The sequence below is a fragment of the Myotis myotis genome, unplaced genomic scaffold, assembly GCF_014108235.1.
Source record: "Myotis myotis isolate mMyoMyo1 unplaced genomic scaffold, mMyoMyo1.p scaffold_m19_p_5, whole genome shotgun sequence".
NCBI lineage: Eukaryota > Metazoa > Chordata > Mammalia > Chiroptera > Vespertilionidae > Myotis > Myotis myotis.
In genome coordinates this window covers 104,476,870-104,494,218 of record NW_023416357.1, presented here as the reverse complement: position 1 = coordinate 104,494,218, position 17,349 = coordinate 104,476,870, and the positions used below count along the sequence as shown (strand labels likewise).

Sequence of the window (17,349 nt, the reverse complement as noted above, 5' to 3'; positions counted from 1 at the left end):
CGGCCTGTGGACTGAAGGGTCCCAGGTTCGATTCCGGTCAGGGACATGTACGTTGGTTGCGGGCACATCCCCAGTAGGAGGTGTGCAGGAGGCAGCTGATCGATGTTTCTAGCTCTCTATCCCTCTCCCTTCCTCTCTGTAAAAAATCAATAAAATATATGTTAAAAAATATTTTAAAAAATTGATTTTTAGTTAGAAAGGGGGAGGGAGAGAGAGAAACATGGATGGGCTGCCTCCTGCATGTCCCTACTGGGAATCGAACCGGCAACCTTTCGGTGCACAGAAGGACACCCAGCCGCACCACGCTGGCTAGGGCGCCGTATGTGTAAGGGGGCTTGTAGCGATATAAGCTGAGGGGTTGAGTGACTTTCCCGAGGTCACACAGAGGAAGTGGGAGGACCCCTGAGAGGACGTCTTCCAACACCGAGAAAGGTGGCGTCTTTTGCCGGCCTTGCCCACCTGCCCAGCCCCGTCCCGGAATCTGGTGCCCTGCCCCACCTGCCGGAATCTGTGATCCTTTTGTTGGGATGGGATTGGATTCCCGAGGGCTCCCTTCCCGGACCTGGCCGCAACTTCAGTAACCAGAGCTGTGTGAGAAGAAAAGCCCGGGCCACTAGGGTGGCCGCACCCCAAACAGAGGTGAGGTCTCAGGCGAGTCAAGCCAATGAGGGGCCACCTCTCCTGTCCCAAAGGCCAGTTCTCACCTGTAGCCCTGCCTCACCAGCACTGGCCTCCCAGCCCCTGGCTGTCCTTCCGTGCCTTTGCCCACAGGGCTCTCCGCTCCTCCCTCCCGCACCCAACAGGTGTCCTGTAACTAGGACATCTGCCTCCCACCCCCGCCCTGGGCCTCCAGAGATGTGAGATGGGACAGGGCTGGGCCTTCAAGCTCCCTACTTCCCCCTTCAACCCCAGATCCTCTCGGATTCCCAGAGATGGGCTCTGGCCAGGGAGGGTGGGGCTGCTCCTGAGATCATCAGGAGACACGGGCGACCGGCTGCCTAGACAGTGACAGAGCTGTGGCAGGGAGCAGACCGTCACCCAGCTCTGTGCCTCCAGTTGACTCAAATGTGCCATGTTCCCGCACCTGCTTCTCCCACTCGTGACCCTCGGTAACGGCAGGAGGCAGAGGATGGCTGCCAGGGGCCTGGGTCCTAGCATCTGAGGAGCTGGACAGCAGGACCCCCGAGCTCTGCCCAGCGAGTCTGGTGTCAGACGAAGGGGAGGGGGCCCTCTGGGGACCCAGGGAGTGAGGCGGCAAGAGGGAGAAACTGTGTGAGAGGAGGGAGCGAGGAGGCCTGGCTGCCGTGGGAGAGGGAGTAGGTGTAAAGCCAGGAGTGGGGCGGGCAGGCTGTGAGTGAGGGCTCCAGCTCTCCCTGCTTCCTCTTTCCAGCCATCAGCCCCATCCCAGGAGCTTCCCAGGATCCAGGTAAGGCCGCTGACCTGGGGAAAGTCAGGTGCAAAGGCAAAAAGATGGGAGGGGCATGGGTGCTGGGGCAGGGGGTGCTGAAGGGCAGGGAACTGGGGAAGAGGACGGGCGGGTGGGGGTGGAGAAGGAAGCTGAGGCCTGGGCAGTGTCAGGGGCCGGAATCGCCAGTATCTTCCTCTATTTACCGTCTGACTCCCAGCTGCAAGTCCTGCTCAGGAAGAACCTGGAGATCTGGGTGAGCAGGGGCTGGAAGCGGGAGGGTGGCCTCGGGTCTGAAAGGAGGTTGAGGCTGGCTAGGCCACGAGGGAGGTGGAGAGGACCGGAAACCTGCAGGTGCCCAGTCCTCTTTGCTCTCTGTTCAGGGCGGCAGCCTGGAGTGGGGTGAGGAACGGAACTTGGTCCTAAGCTACCGGGGCCTCCGGGGTGGGGGGCAGGGACGGGATATGACCTCGCGGTACCCCGCTGCAGACTGTGGTCGCCCTGAGTCCTCTGCCAGAATAGTGGGGGGCTCCGACGCGCAGCCGGGCCGCTGGCCGTGGCAGGTGAGCCTGCACCACAGCGGGGTGCACATCTGCGGCGGCTCCCTCATCGCCCCCTCCTGGGTCCTCTCCGCCGCTCACTGTTTCGTGTGGTGAGTATTCACCCCTGTCCAGCTCCCCTCCTTCAAAAGCCAAACTGCTTGAGCCCGTGTGCACAGCTAATTTGGAGACTAGCTGCCTCCACACACGCACCCCTCCCCCCCTCCCCCCGGAGCTAGGTGCCCTGCGGGTGCCCTGGCTCTGAGTGTGCTGATGCTGCCAACTGTCCAAGTCAGAATTACGTCGTCCCCATGCCCAACCCACCACCTGCAGTCTCCCTCCGCTTCCATCGCCCCAGCCAGCGCGGGTGCCTGCTTTTCCCACCCCCATGGGGCCGACCTAACCCCTCCCGCCTCGGCCTCGGCGCAGGAACGGGAGCTTGGAGCCCGCGGCCGAGTGGTCGGTGCTGCTGGGCGTGCACTCGCAGGACGAGCCCCCGGACGCCGCGCACGTGCGGGCAGTGGCGGCCATCCTGGTGCCGGACAACTACAGCGACGTGGAGCTGGGCGCCGACCTGGCCCTGCTGCGCCTGGCCGCGCCCGCCAGGCTGGGCCCCGCCGTGCGCCCCGTCTGCCTGCCCCGCGCCTCGCACCGCTTCGCGCACGGCACGGCCTGCTGGGCCACCGGCTGGGGGAGCGTGCAGGAGGCGGGTGAGCGCGGCGGCTGGCGGGCGGGACCCCGCGGGCGTGTCCGAGACGCTGGGCCTCCCGGGTGGGTGGATCGAGCGCCTAGGAAGTGGGTGGGGAGGGGCGGGCCCTCGGGAGGGAGGGCCGCGGGGCGGGGTTGCAAGGCACAGGTAGGCAGTCCATCTTTCTTTGATGCAACGGGTAATTTTTGAGCACCTCCTGGTGCCTGGCACTGTGTTAGGCACTGGAAATAGGCTAATGAACATAAGCAAAAAGTCCTGCCTCCTCACTTTACATTCTAGTCACTAAGTGGGTAGACATATGCTTTTTCAGCTAAATGAGCAAACACTTACGTTAGACGGTAAATCCTCATCCAGAAAGTTCTTTCCGTGGTAGCTAGGCCCCCACCACAATTCCACATCTGTGGTCAGGCCTGCGCCCTGCCGAGGCCTCCGGAGCGGGGCGCGGGGAGGAGCTGCCACGGCCGCTGTTTGCAGAGGCCCCATCGGGGCAGGAGGTGGCAGGAAGGGTCCATCTGAGCAGGAGGAAGTCTGTGTGCGTGGACCCGGCCATCCCGACAACGCGCACCCCGAGCAGGAGATTTCTGGGGAGGTTTTGTGCAGTCAGGGCATCAGCTGGCATCACAGGAACGTGGGGTGATATGGAGGCCGTGCTGGAAATCCAGGTGAGGCATCGTAGATGGAGAAGGGCCAGGCTGCCAGGCTGGAGTGCAGTGGGCAGAGGAGGCAGAGGCTGCAAAAGCTGGTGGGGCTGACCTGGATGGCCCGGCTCAGTGGCTGAGCCGACCTATGAACCAGGAGGTCATGGTTCAAATGTAGGTCAGGGCACATACCCAGATTTCGGGCTTGATCCCCAGTAGGGGGCGTGCAGGAGGCAGCTGATCAGTGATTCTCTCCCACTACTTTCCTCTCTGAAATAAATTAAAAAAAAATTTTTTTTTAAAGCGGTGGGGCTGGGCCATGAAGGTCTTAAGGTCAGACTGAGGGGCCAGAGCACCCCTCCAGCTCCAGGGATCCCCAGGACAATCCCTAAACTTCCCTGGCTTGCCGGGGTCCAACCCCAGCGGGTCCAGGGGTCCCCAAAGGTGTAGACGGAGTCGGCGAAGAAGGAAGGACAAGGAGACAGTGTTCAGTTGATCAGCAGCCTAGCCAGGATCTCCAGCCAGGATCTCCAGCCAAGTTCTGGTCTGGATCTCCAGAGAGGTTCTGCTGCTTATTGTCTTGTTACATCCGTATTCATACCAGTTGATTTTAATCCTGTCAATTTCTATTACAAAGGTTAGGGCGTTTCTTATCTCCATTCCAGGGAGTAAAGATTATGTAGCTTAAGCATGATTGTTTGTAGTTAAAGTGATTAACTACCCGCCTGGCACTTAGTTAAGGCGTTTCATCCCCTCCCTGACTTCAGGGAAAAATCCCTACCTGGGGAAACAACCTTTCTCGGAGAGGTGACCTTGGTTAAAACACACAGCGCTAAGGGGAGCAAACATATTAAGAACAGTATGCTATATACGCCAGGTCCCTTGAAACATATGCTGTGCAGATGTTTCTATCCTGCAGCGACTGTGCCAAGCAGCAAGGATGGACCGGCTTCCAGCACTGGCTGACCCTTAAGTACAGCTCAGCCATCAGCTCATGGCCTGGGATGCTAGGTGGGGAGGGAAGGAGCTCGGTCCACACCCTCACCCACTTTTGCTGGATCCTGGAACCCACCGAAAGCGGGTTCCCCTGCGGAAAGGACGGAGCCCTCAGGGTTACACAGTGGGGGCCATTGGCTGTCCTTGGTAAGATCGGAGCGGAACTCTAGAAACATTTCTCTGGCAGCAACAAGTGAAGAGCGGTCGGGAAACAGGTCAGCGAGGAGACCAGGCCAATCAGCCAGGCCCAAGCTTATGCCTCCTGAACTGGGGAAGTGGCAGTAAAAATGCCCAGAGGTCACAAATGATGGGTTTTCTGGACTTGAGAACTTACTGAGAAGGGGAAGTTGAGACAGGGTCAGGGATGGCACCCTAATTCTGTGCTTGGCAACTTGGTACAGGACCGCATCTAGTGTATATGGCATCTTTGTTGAAAAGGGTACGTCCTCAGGACTGACACAGCCCATGTCAGGGCCCAGAGCTTCGCGGTTTTAGCCCTCACATCCATCCTCTGTTGGCTGGGCACCTTTGTGCAGTATGAAACCATCCATGGCAGCTCTCGCCGGGTGATGGGGTCACTCTGGAGGTGAGGATTTAGGAAGAAGGATGGAGAGGAGCAGGAGACGATGACTGGTTTTGGATGTGGTGGGCTGAAATACTGAGCATCTGATAGAGAGGTCCAGGAGGCAGCTGGGGGAGGGGGGCGGGACAGAGTTGAGCCCTGGGGAGCAGGGGATTCCACACCTGCCTCACAGCATTTGCTCTCTCGTTCTGCCCGCAGACCCCCTGCCTCTCCCCTGGGTGCTGCAAGAAGTGGAGCTAAAGCTGCTGGGAGAAGCTGCCTGTCAGTGTCTCTACAGCAGGCCTGGCCCCTTCAACCTCACTCTCCAGCTCTTGCCAGGCATGCTGTGTGCTGGCTACCCAGAGGGCCGCAAGGACACCTGCCAGGTGAGGGCAGGTCCCTGCATCTGCCTGACAAGTAACCACTAGGAAGCAGTGTGAGAAGCAGACAAGTGCCATCTCTCTCATATCTCTGAGCCTTACCTGCAAAAAGAGGGCAAGATGCCAATAGGTGGGATTGATGTGAACATTATAACTAGACAGAACTTGGGGCTCAACGGGGGGCACTGTTGTTTATGGCAGTACGTGCAGTGGTTACGTGCCAGACTCTGGAGTGAGTCTGCCTGGCTTGAAGCAGGGAACCACCACATATTAGCTGTGTAACTTTGGCCAAGTTATTTAAATATCTTTTTATTGATTTCAGAGAAGAAGGGAGAGGGAGAGAGAAACATCAATGATAAGAGAGAATCATTGATCGGCTGCCTCCTGCACACCCCTCCACTGGGGACCCAACCTGAAACGCAGGCATGTGCCCTGACACAGGAATGGAACCGTGACCTCCTGGTTCATAGGTTGACGCTCAACCACTGAGACACACCCATCGGGCACCTTGACCAAGTTATTTAACCTCACGTCCAGACTTTCTTATCTGGAAGACAGAGATGATAGTGTTTCCTACCTCATAGTGCGGTTAGGATGATTACATTAATTTGTACAAGTAAGAGCACTTAGAACAGTATGTGGTCCTTAATAAGAGCTCAATAAGTATCAGCTACTAACATTATTATAATCCCACTTCCCAGCTCTCACTGGGTGCTTGACGGGGCCATTCCTGAGGTGAGGATGTAGAACAGAGCATGGCACCTTTTAGCATATACTCAATCAATAGTTAGCTTTAAAAATGAATTAATCCGTCCCAGAAGGGAATTTTTCAGATCACCTTCTGAAGGCCAAAATATAGTAATGTGATAACTATTCTCCCCACAGACCTTTCTCAAATCACACACGTTTTTAGGGTACTCAGCCTGGGTGGTGGCAATGGGGATTCAAGCTAGATGGTCTTCAGGGTTCCTCCCAATGATGAAGCTCTGTGACCTATGGGCATGATCCTCCGCCTTCTTGAGCAGGATTGCAAACAATTCAAATCCCTCTGGACCAGCGCTGTCCAACAGAGCTTCCTATGGTGATGGAAATATTCTGTATTTGCACTGTCCAGGGTAGTGGTCACTAGCCACATTGTCCACTGAACATTTGAAAAACATCTGAAATATGATGAGTGTAACTGAGGAATTAAACCTTTAATTTTATTTTTTAATATATTTTTATTGATTTCAGAGAGGAAGGGAGAGGGAGGGATAGAAACATCAATGATGAGAAGGAATAATTGATTGGCTGCCTCCTGCACACCCCTCACTGGGGATCGAGCCTGCAACCCAGGCCTGTGCCCTGACTTGGAATTGAACCCTGACCTCCTGGCTCACAGGTCAACACTCAACCACTGAGCCATACTGGCCGAGTTTAATTTTATTTAGTGTCTACCATGCTGGACAGCACAGTTGTAGAGGATTCTGAGCCTTCTTGGTGACCCTGTTCAGGTCACAGAGATACCTGTCATGGACTATAGAGATGTTTTAGGGACAATTCCTCTAAGCACAAAATGCCCACAACCCCTGTAGTGTCTGTTCATTGTAGTCCTTCCTCCTGTCTTCCTGCTGCTTTTAGATTTCTATTTTTAACAGCCTCCTAAACGCTGGCACCTCTGATTCGCTTTAACAACTGGGTGATCTTAGAAACCCAAAACAGCATTTATTTGAACTATTCATTGAACACAAATCATTTGGCTCTGAGTGTCTCCCTGAAGGTATCCCTGGCATGGCCTTTAGTGCATTCGTTTGGCGCTCTTGGCTTGGCCGTTCCTCATCAGCCTTTCTGCCGCTTAGAGTCGTAGGGAATACAGGAGCTCACGCAGCCAAGACACCACCTAGCCCCAGTCTCCTAGGAGAAGGTGGCTGTTTGCTGGTCCAACAAGAAGAGGTGTAGAACCTTTGGAAGGTGGCCCAGTATACACTGGTGGGTCCCTGGGCCGATCCCCTGACGCGGAGTCATCTATCTATCATCAGGGAGACTCCGGGGGACCCCTGGTCTGTGAGGAACAAGGGCGGTGGTTCCTGGCGGGAATCACCAGCTTTGGCTTTGGCTGTGCACGAAGGAACCGCCCTGGAGTCTTCACTGCGGTGGCTCCCTACGAGGCATGGATCCGGGAAAAGGTGATGGGCCCAGAGCCTGGGCCTGCCTTTCCCCCGCAGTCCCGGGGGCCCCCATCCGGCCCCCAGGAGCCCATGGATGAGAACTGCACCATCGCCCTGCCAGGTGAGGGGGTAGGACCCCTGGATGTCCACTGAACAGGGGAGATTTGAGTTGGGCGGGAAGTGCTGGGGGTCCAGAGGCCCGCTGACCCAGGCCTCCCACCCGCAGAGTGTGGGAAGGCCCCGCGGCCAGGGGCCTGGCCCTGGGAGGCTCAGGTGATGGTGCCGGGATACAGACCCTGCCATGGGGCGCTGGTGTCGGAAAGCTGGGTCTTGGCACCTGCCAGCTGCTTTCTGGAGTGAGTGAAAACCCGCGTCTCAGCCAGAATCCCGCCCCTCCCCGCACCGGCCTGAGACATACCTAGCACCTGTCCTGAGTGGGGGCTGGGGGAAGCCTCAGTCTGCAGTGCGGGAGGGGCTTCTCCTTGGGAGGTGGAGGATCCAACTCACAAAGTGGGGTCCTGGTCTATCGGGAGCGAGTGGAGGGGTTAGTATAAGTTCCATCCGGGATGTGGAGTCCGAGTGCACAGTGTTCAGGCGGGGGATACAAAATCCTAGCCATGGAGCCAGGTCAGGGGTGAGAGGCTTCGCGCCCCGTGTGCGGAATCCAGCCCACGTCCCCAGTCTCCCCATCCCGCAGCCCCAGCAGCTCGGACCGCCCGCCCCGCGACCTGCACAGCTGGCGCGTGCTGCTGCCCTCGCGGCCGCACGCGGAGCAGGTGGCGCGCCTCGTACCGCACCGGAACGCTTCCCGGGACGACGCGGCGGACCTGGCGCTGCTGCAGCTGCGCGCGCCCGTGAACCTGAGCGCCGCCCCGCGGCCGGTGTGCCTGCCTCGCCCAGAACACTATTTCCTGCCCGGGAGCCGCTGCCGCCTGGCTCGCTGGGGCCGCGGCGGTGAGCAGGGGCGCATGGTGCGGGGGCGCCAGGCCCTGCTGCCCCGCGCGCGGACTCCTTCCTTTTTCTCTCCCAGGGCCCGCGCCCGGCCCGAATGTGCTGCTTGAGGCGGAGCTGTTGGGCGGCTGGTGGTGTCACTGCTTGTACGGCCGCCAGGGGGCGACAGTGCCGCCGCCGGGAGACCCGCCGCATGCGCTCTGCCCCGCCTACCAGGAGGAGGAGGAGGCCGGCCGCTGTTGGGTTAGCGGCGGGGGCGGGGCCTGCGTGTCTGATTGGGACTCGGAGAGGCGGGGGGCGGGGCGGAGGTGAGGGGCGGAGCCTGAGAAAGACTGGGAAAGAGGCGGAGCGCTCCCCGGGGACCGGGTAAGGCGGGGCCAGCCGCGCTGGGGGCGGAGCCAGCCGCGCTGGGGGCGGAGCCTGGCCCTGGGGGCGCTTGGGGAGAGTCCTGAGGCGAGCTCTGGGCTCCGTCGGGCTTTCTCGCTACCCCTGGATCTAAAGGAATCCTAAGTACGACTGACTACAGATTATTACGGAGCCTGGCCTGGAGGAAAGCCCTTTGATACCCTCTCATCAGCTCTCTCGTACACGCACACGCACACACCCACGCGCGCGCACGCAGCGGTTGGTAACGCACACTCTCTTGCTGCAGAACGACTCCGGTTGGAGCCTTTTGTGCCGGGAGGAGGGGACCTGGTTCCTGGCTGGAATCAGAGACTCCTCCAGTGGCTGCCTGCGCCCCAGAGCCTTCTACCCTCTTCAGACCCACGGCCCATGGATCAGCCATGTGACTCGGGGGGCCTACCTCGAGGACCAGCTGACCTGGGACTGGGGCCCCGAGGGGGAGGAGACTGAGACGCACACTTGTCCCCCCCACACAGAACATGGTGGTGAGGAGGCCTTTGGGGCTTGGGGCTTGGGGGTGCTTAGATCCATGGCAGAGGCTTCAGGGGTCAGCTGTGAGACCTCCGCTGAGGCGTCACCTCCTCTCCCTAGCCTGTGGCCTGCGGCGAGAGCCGGCCCCGGCCGGGCTCCTGTGGCCCTGGCTGGCAGAGGTGCATGTGGCTGGCGGTCGCGTCTGCGCGGGGATCCTCGTGGCCCCCGGCTGGGTCCTGGCAGCCACTCACTGTGTCCTCAGGTGGGTCTCACCCACTCCTGGGCGATGGGGAAATTGGGCGAGGGCCAAAGATTCTTGCAGTTGTGGGGTAGTCCCCCTTGAGGGCTCTTAGAGCACAGGGCAGCTTCTGTGAAGGGTTTTGAGACAGGAGAGAGATTTAGGAGGAGCAATAATAAAGGAGTTAGTGGAATAACTACGGAGATTCATTCCACCCTTTCCCCTGGGCTGGGAAAGACTTTACCAGGAGGGGGATGCAGGTGGAGGGCGGGCAGGAGGTAACCATGGGCCTTGTTCCAACAGGCCAGGCTCTACAACAGTGCCTTACATTGAAGTGTACCTGGGCCGGACCGGGGCCAGCCCCCTCCCACAGGGCCACCAGGTGTCCCGGTCGGTCATCAGCATCCGCCTGCCCCGGCACCTGGGACTTCGGCCCCCTCTGGCCCTCCTAGAGCTGAGCTCCCGGGTGGAGCCCTCCCCTTCAGCCTTGTCTATCTGCCTTCACACAGGGGGTGTCCCCCTGGGAAGCAGCTGCTGGGTGCTGGGCTGGAAGGACCCCCAGGACCGAGGTGAGAGCCCTGGGTCCCGGGGGTGAGAAGTGACTAGAGGCCAGCATCCCGGGGACAACCTTCTTTCCTCTCTAGTCCCTGTGGCTGCTGCTGTCTCCATCTTGACACCACGACTCTGTCACTGCCTCCATGAGGGTATTCTGCCCCCCGGGACTCTCTGTGTCCTGTATGCAGAGGGGCAGGAAGACAGGTGTGAGGTACAGGGGCCTGGGTGTCCTGGTCCAGGGAGGGGTCAGGCAGGGCTGGGCAGCTAGACCCTGGGGAGAGAGCAGGGTTAAAACTCTTGGGAGCTGGGCCTGAAATGGGTAGAAGTAGTGTTTCCTGGTTGGACCTTGGAGAGCGACCAGGGCTCTGGCTGCCTAAGGATGGAGACAAGCAGAGCTTTGGGCTGGGCCCTCGGAGAAGGTGCAGGGGACCTGGAGGAAGGGGAAGAGACCCTTTGGCCTTGGCTTTTACTCCGCAGGTGACCTCCGCACCTCCGCTCCTGTGCCAGAGTGAGGGAGGCTCCTGGGTCCTTGTGGGCATGGCTGTTAGAGGGAGCCGGGAGCTGTTTGCCACCATTGGCCCTGAAGAGGCCTGGATCTCCCAGATAGTGGGAGAGGCTCATTTCTTGCCCCCCAGTGGCTCCCCCTACTGGCCCCCTGAAGGCAGCTACCTCTGTCCTCTGGACATGGCTGGGGCCTCAGGCTCCCCTCCTGCTGCTCTGTTCCTGCTGCTACTACTGACCCCCCTGATTCAGGGCTGAGGGGTCTGGCTCCCCAGACCACCTCCCCTCCTCCTTCCCCACCCCCTCCAGCCCTCTACTTCCTTCCCAGTGGGGTTGGAATGTGACTTAACCGGCTTTCAGTCCCTTTACCAGAACATCCAGAGCTCCCCACCCACCTAGACTGCAATGGCTTCAGATAATTGGGCCTCAGTGCCGGGATATTTTGTGCCCTGGAATCCTTGGGGACGGCATGAGCCGGCAATAAAGGTGTAAACAAAGACACGTGGCCCTGTGGCATTGCTGAGGGCAGGTGGGGGGCTAGAGGGAAGCCAAAGGGCCCCTCCCTCTTGAGCTTCCGTGAGTCAGGCCTTGGGCTCCCAGGAAATGTGTCCCTGATAACGTGGCAGCTGTCCCTCATTCCTGCCCCAGGGTGGGGGAGGTTGGGCGGCCAGCTGGGTGTGTGTCACCTCCCCAAAGGAATCAGCATCCCCAACACCTGCTGGACACCTCAGCCCTAGCTCTGACCCTGTTGCCCCTCCCCCCAGAGTAAGAAGGACTCAGGGTGAGGGTCACAGAAGGAAGGGTCCATGAGTCTGGGAGTCCAGGGTCTGTCTACAATATCCTATACCCACAGAGAGCCACCCCCATCTACACACCCTGATGAATGATCTCCCCAAATAGACGCCTCCAGTGTCCCCAGGACCCCCATGCCCTTCAAGGGTCCACGCTGTCACATCCGGCCCAGTGCTCTCGGGGTTTGAGGCCCATCACCATCCTTGTATATACATCCCTCCACCTCACCCACCACTTCTTGGTTCACCTCCCTGCATTAATGCAGGCACGTTCCCTGCTAACTGCTAAGTCATGGCACAGCTAGGGCCTGAGGGAAAACCCTCGAAGTGCTCCCTATATAGTGGGGACACACATGGACACCCCTGGCTGGGGATCAGGAAAGGGCCATAGAGGTGAAGTTTGAGCACAGAAAAAAAGCAAATGGGGACCTGGGGAAGGGACGTACTTGCGGTGGAAACCAGAGGATGAAGGTAGCAGAGGGGTCACCTCTGGGGCTGGAGTCAAATCTCTGGTTGAGTAGGTAGAGGATGGGGGAGGGGACACTTAAAGGGCAGCTGGAGGTTCTCCTTGGGGGTCTGAGGAGATGGGCAGAGGTCCAAAGGCCAGGCTGATCTTTAGCTGCCAGGTCCCAGATAGAATATTCCCTTGAATCTCCATAGGGATGTACAGCCCCACTCGCTCCCCATACTCAGTCAGTCACCCATATGCCATTCCCCACAAACATTTTTTAAAATATATTTTTTTATTGATTTCAGAGAGGAAGGAAGAGGGAGATAGAAATATCAATGATGAGAGAGAATCATTGATGAGCTGCTTCCTGCACGCCCCACACTGAGGATTGAGCCCGCAACCCAGGCATGTGCCCTTGACAGGAAACAAACCTAGGACCCTTCAGTCCGCAGGCTGACACTCTATCCACTGAGCCAGACCAGCTAGAGATCCCCACAAACATTTAATATACCTCATTTAATATCTACCCAAATACACCCACAATGCCTAATGTCTTGCCCCTCCCCAGCTTAGACCCTTCAGTCGGCCTAGGTCCTCTCATCACTCCAGGAATTCCCTGCCCTCAAGGGCCTGAAGCCTTGGCTTACAGGTCCAGACACCTAGCCTATGGAAGGCAGGTGGGGAAGTGGGGCCCTGTTTCTCTGAACTTTGAAGCCAATCGCCCAGACTCCTGCACTCACAGAGGAAGTGCCCACCCCCTGACCAGTCACCTGACCAGTCACGGGGTCTTCTTTGCCTGAGCCTGTAGCTCCTGCGCCCTCCGCCTGCAGATGCTTCACCTGAGCCACTCTGCCCCACCTTTGCCTTGTGAACACTCTTCCCTAACCTCTCTGGGTCTCAGTTCTGAAGGCACTTCCTTGAGGAGCCCTTCTTGATGCCAGCCAATGTCAAGCTCCTGGAAACGGCTCCCGGATCCCCCATTCTCCCTTCTGTGCCACGGTTGCTAGTTTTAAATTATTCTATAATTCCTTGTGATGATTTGTGTCCTCTGTCATCCCTACTTCAGAGTGAGTTCAGGGAAGGCAGGGACGGTGTCTGTTTTGTCTCCTGTGCCTGGAACAGAGTAGGCACTCAGTAAATATTTGTGAGATGATTGGCACAGCCAGACACGCTCACCGCACACAGATGAGGCTGCCGGCTTGACAGAAGGGCCTGGACCGGCCCTAGCCTGTGGCAAACCCAGGTTCTTAGGCTCAGAGACGGGGCCTAAGAAGGGAAGAGGGTAGGAGCGCCTCTGGCCCCCGGACAACAAGGCTGAGCCAAGCCCCGGGAGGCATAACTGGTTCGGGAGACCTGACAGACCTGGGCCAACAGCACTGTGGCCCTCCAGGGAGCTGGGCCATTGGACATTCCAGTTTCCATCCCTGCCTGGGGCTGCTCTCCGGGGGATCCGCCGCCCCAAGCGCGCACGCTTCCGCGCAGGCACACACTCACCTGGGAGTCTGGGCGATAGGGACGTCAGCGGCGGGAAGCGGGCAGAGCCGAGCCGGGAGGGCGGGGCCAGGGGAGGGGCGGGCAGGTAGGCGCTTTTCTCCCAGGAGCTGCCACCTGCGGCTTTCTGCGCAGCCAGGCAGTGCTGGAGACGTGTCCTCTCTGAGGGCTGGATTGCCGTCGTCTCCTCGGTGTCCGCGCCCTGCCCTTGGAGCCAGCCTGGGACACCTGCTCCGACCTTCCCCGCGCGGATTCCAGCAGCCCTTCCTTCCCTTTGGGCCCGACGCCTGAATCTTGCCTTCGAATCCAGCCCTAGGTCCCTTCCCTTGGGTGTCTGGTGGCTCCCCAGGGGCCCTCACCCCGGGTCATGGCCCAGAGGGCAGGCCTGGGGCCTAGGCGGCTGGAGGCCGCTGCCATTCTGCTTTTGCTTGGATTATTCCGGTCCGGGCTGGGTGAGTTGAACGGGCAGAGGGCATGGGGAGGGGTTATCCTGGCTCAAGAGACCCCGCGCCCTAGCTCTTGGCTTCTCTCTTCCCTCCGCTTGGACTTCCTGGGGGGATGGGCAGCTCTCCTGACAAGTGGCAGGTGCTCAGAAGTCTGGGAACCCGGGCCTTTCCGCTCACCCCTCCCTCGTTTTCTTGCCTTCCAGGAGCCGAGGGGGCCGGGCCCGAAGGTGAGGCTTGTCGGGGGTGGGGGTGGAGTGGGGGGAGGGGGAGGGGGAGAGGAAGAAGAGGGCACAGACTCAGATTCCCATGGCGTGTTTATGAGTGCCTGACCTCTCTGCCAGGCTGTCTCACGCACCGTAATGTCTTAAGTCCCGCAATAGCTCTGTGAGACGGGGATGGTAGCCCGAGTTCTACAGATACAGAAACCGAAGTGCGGAGAAGTGATGTGCCGGAAGGCGCACAGCCAGTGAGTGGCACGGCCTGTCAGAGCTGGAGTTGTTTTGAGGGAAACAAGCCAAAGGTCTCCTTCCTTCAAAAGCAGGTCACCAGACTCTGAGTCCCGGCTTCCCCACTTACTGCTGTGTGCTTGGCGCACTGCTCACCTCTGAGATGAAGCTGATGGAGTTTATCTCCTGGGGCTGCATGAGCAGGACTGAAGATAAAGGAAGTGAAAGCCCCTTCGGGCCTCACGTTGTTTAAAGTTCCTAAGTAGCAGCTATTGTCATTATTACGAGAGGAGGAGCCTGGCTGGGCAGTTTTCTCTGCTCCTGGGAAGGTGACTTTGTGAAGGGCAGTTGGGTCTTGTTCCAAACTGCTGGCCTCAGTGAGGGCAGGGTGGCCTTCAGGCGGTGGGAGCCAGTTGTTCTGTTCCTTTGTTCAGTAGCCGCATCCACAGCTCCATCTTTGTGCCCAGCCCCGCGCGGTCACTGGGCCGCGGGGAGTGCCGGGCTGTGCAGTGACGGGGCAGTATCAGGGAAGCACAGCCCGGGAGCTCTGTGCACTGCCTGACTCAGGCAGCAGGTCAGGGCAGGCCAAGGAGGGGCTGCCATAGGCAAATGGAAATTTGCCGAGCAAAGTAGGGCTGAGGAAAGGAATTCTAGGTAGTGACCTAGAAGAGCGAAGTTCCATAGGTGAATAAGTGCTTCCAAGTCTATGACAGGAAGTGTCCAGGTGGATGGCACTGTCTTGGGAGGTCTGAGATATATCTTAAGGGCAGTGTGAAACCAGGGAAGGATTTAAGGGGGTGTCACCTGGCCAGATTTCCGTTTATAAAGGTCTTCAGACTTATAAGGGCTGGACTGGATAGGAGGCAAAGTCCAGGAAGGAAGGAAGGAAGGAAGCAAGCAAGCTGTAAGAGACCTGAATGAGGGAATGGGTCAAGGTGGCAAAACTGACCGTGCCTGGTAAGCAGTGAGTGGGGACAAAAGGGTGGCCGGCTTCTGTGAACTCACTTCCCAGGCTCCAAACCAGATCTCCTGGGCTTCATTGGGAGTGGCAGGGCTAAGAACAAGGTATGGGGGACCCAGAAGGGCCTGACCCCCTCCCCTTCCTCCCTCCCTGGGCAGCCTCTTGCGGTGTGGCCTCCCAAGCACGCATCACAGGTGGTAACAGTGCAACCCCTGGCCAGTGGCCCTGGCAGGTCAGCATCCTCTTTGATGGCATTCACGTGTGTGGCGGTTCTCTCGTGTCTGAGCAGTGGGTACTGTCGGCTGCCCACTGCTTTCCAAGGTACCAACTGGGTTGGGGCAAGGTGGGGATGCCTAAGGTAGCCTGGAGGTCAAAGTTCAGGGATCAGTTTAGATAAGAGGTTGGGGTTCTTGGATTGGGTCTAGGGTTATCAATGAAATCTGAAAGATAAGTCAGGAATGAAGGTCAGAGGTCACAAGTCACAGGATAAAACTAGGGCACAGTTTGGGATGCAAAAAGTCCTTTGCTGGGATCAGAATCTGGGGTTGGATGCCACAGGGATCAAGGAGCCAGGTCTCCTGGGTCCCAGCCTTTGTCCTCCCTGTTTGCAGGGAGCACCACAAGGATGACTACGAAGTAAAGCTAGGGGCCCACCAGCTGGACTCCTACACCCCTGCGGCCGAGGTTCGCACCGTGGAAAAGGTCATTTCCCACCCCAGCTACCGCCATGAGGGCTCCCAGGGGGACATCGCACTCCTCCGTCTCAGCAGCCCCATCACCTTCTCCCGCTACATCCGGCCCATCTGCCTCCCTGCAGCCAACGCCTCCTTCCCCAATGGCCTCCAATGCACTGTCACTGGATGGGGCCACGTGGCCCCCTCAGGTGAGGTGGGCACTGATGTCTAGAGGCAGGAGGGAGCCTGACTCAGGGTCGGAGGCCCTGGCTAAGCATCTTTTGCCCCCACAGTGAGCCTCCAGGCCCCCAGGATACTACAGCAACTTGAGGTGCCACTGATCAGTCGGGAGACATGTAACTGCTTGTACAACCTCAATGCCAAGCCTAATGAGCCCCACTCTATCCAGCAGGACATGGTGTGTGCTGGCTATGTAGAGGGGGGCAAGGATGCCTGCCAGGTAAATGCAAGGGGTCCAGTGGGACAAATGAATCTGGGGAAATGAGGGCTGGCATGGGTGACTCGAGGCCTGGGGCCTGGTCCTGACAGCTGTTGTATGGCTTTTCTCCTCAGGGTGATTCTGGGGGCCCACTCTCCTGCCCTGCTGGGGGCCTCTGGTACCTGGCAGGCATTGTGAGCTGGGGTGATGCCTGTGGGGCCCCCAACAGGCCTGGCGTGTACACGCTGACCTCCAGCTATGCCTCCTGGATTCACCACCATGTAGCGGAGCTCCAGCCTCAGGTGGTCACCCCGCTCCAGGAGTCCCAGCCAGACATCCACCTCTGCAGAAGCCACGTGGCCTTCAGCTCTGCTCCAGGCCGGGGTTTGTTGGGGCTCACCCTTTTGCTATCACTAGCCCTGATCCTGGGCCTCCTCTAGCCATGGTGGGAGCACTGAGCTACTCACCCGGGGGTTGACCCTGTTTCCAGAACTGCCCTATTGTACACAAGGACGGACGCCTGTTCCCAGGAATGGACCTGGCCCCTCCTTGACACTGTGTGGGCCTGAGGCTCTAGTCACTCCTTCCTCCCAGGACCCTGTAGGAGCTCAGGGACCATCATGGCCTTTGAGCCCCCACTCCTGGGTTTATTCTTTGGGACTTTAACCCAGAGCCAGTTTTACTGCCTGTGCTACTGGCTAGAACCTCTGGCCACCAGCTGTCCACAAGCCTATTGGTTGGGCTCCTATGGAGCTCCCAAGGAGCCTTAGGAAATGGGCCCTGGCTCTTATGTTTCTGGAGGACTGGGCAGCTGCCCACCTGACTGCTGCTGACGGGCTGGATCCCGTGCCCGACACGCTCTGCCTGATGAGCCCCATCACTTTGCCCTCCTGTTGTCTTCTGGGTTGGAGCTGCCTCTGAGCAGCATGTTTCCAAGGACAAAAAAGGCCCCAATCTTGCCCCATTGGCTGCCAAGCCCCCACTGCGCCCTGATTTCTGGACTCCGGAGGACTGAGCCCCCACCGGAACTGGGCTCGAGCTTGGATCTGGCAGAGGGTAGAAGGAACAAGAAGGAATAAAATGTTTTGAGCATAACTGGCTGTGTGTGTGACATGCCATGAAGAACATCAGCTCTTGGCCTTTTCTTCCCGCC

At 58.7% G+C, this 17,349-nt stretch overlaps 2 protein-coding genes across 4 annotated transcripts; both read left to right on the top strand.

Moving 5' to 3' along the window:
* The first annotated feature begins 1,009 nt into the window (after positions 1-1,009).
* Positions 1,010-10,944, top strand: PRSS36 (serine protease 36). The gene is made up of 14 exons (XM_036311077.1): positions 1,010-1,109; positions 1,391-1,426; positions 1,626-1,661; positions 1,895-2,057; positions 2,374-2,654; positions 5,069-5,235; positions 7,248-7,497; positions 7,603-7,732; positions 8,074-8,330; positions 8,407-8,570; positions 8,980-9,217; positions 9,324-9,465; positions 9,745-9,823; positions 10,474-10,944. The coding sequence occupies exons 1-14, from the start codon at positions 1,073-1,075 to the stop codon at positions 10,753-10,755; spliced, it is 2,262 nt and encodes a 753-aa protein (XP_036166970.1). The 5' UTR covers positions 1,010-1,072; the 3' UTR covers positions 10,756-10,944.
* A 2,384-nt stretch (positions 10,945-13,328) lies between these two features.
* Positions 13,329-17,291, top strand: PRSS8 (serine protease 8). 3 transcript variants are annotated; one of them, XM_036308319.1, is made up of 6 exons: positions 13,329-13,682; positions 13,880-13,903; positions 15,242-15,404; positions 15,695-15,966; positions 16,051-16,217; positions 16,331-17,291. In XM_036308319.1, exons 1-6 carry the CDS (start codon positions 13,598-13,600, stop codon positions 16,634-16,636), a joined length of 1,017 nt encoding a protein of 338 aa, XP_036164212.1. In that variant the 5' UTR covers positions 13,329-13,597; the 3' UTR covers positions 16,637-17,291. The 3 variants fall into 3 exon arrangements, with proteins under 3 accessions (XP_036164212.1, XP_036164213.1, XP_036164214.1); XM_036308320.1 differs by lacking the exon at positions 13,880-13,903 and having other exon boundaries at positions 13,330-13,682; XM_036308321.1 differs by lacking the exons at positions 13,329-13,682; positions 13,880-13,903 and adding an exon at positions 13,947-15,079.
* Positions 17,292-17,349: the final 58 nt, after the last annotated feature.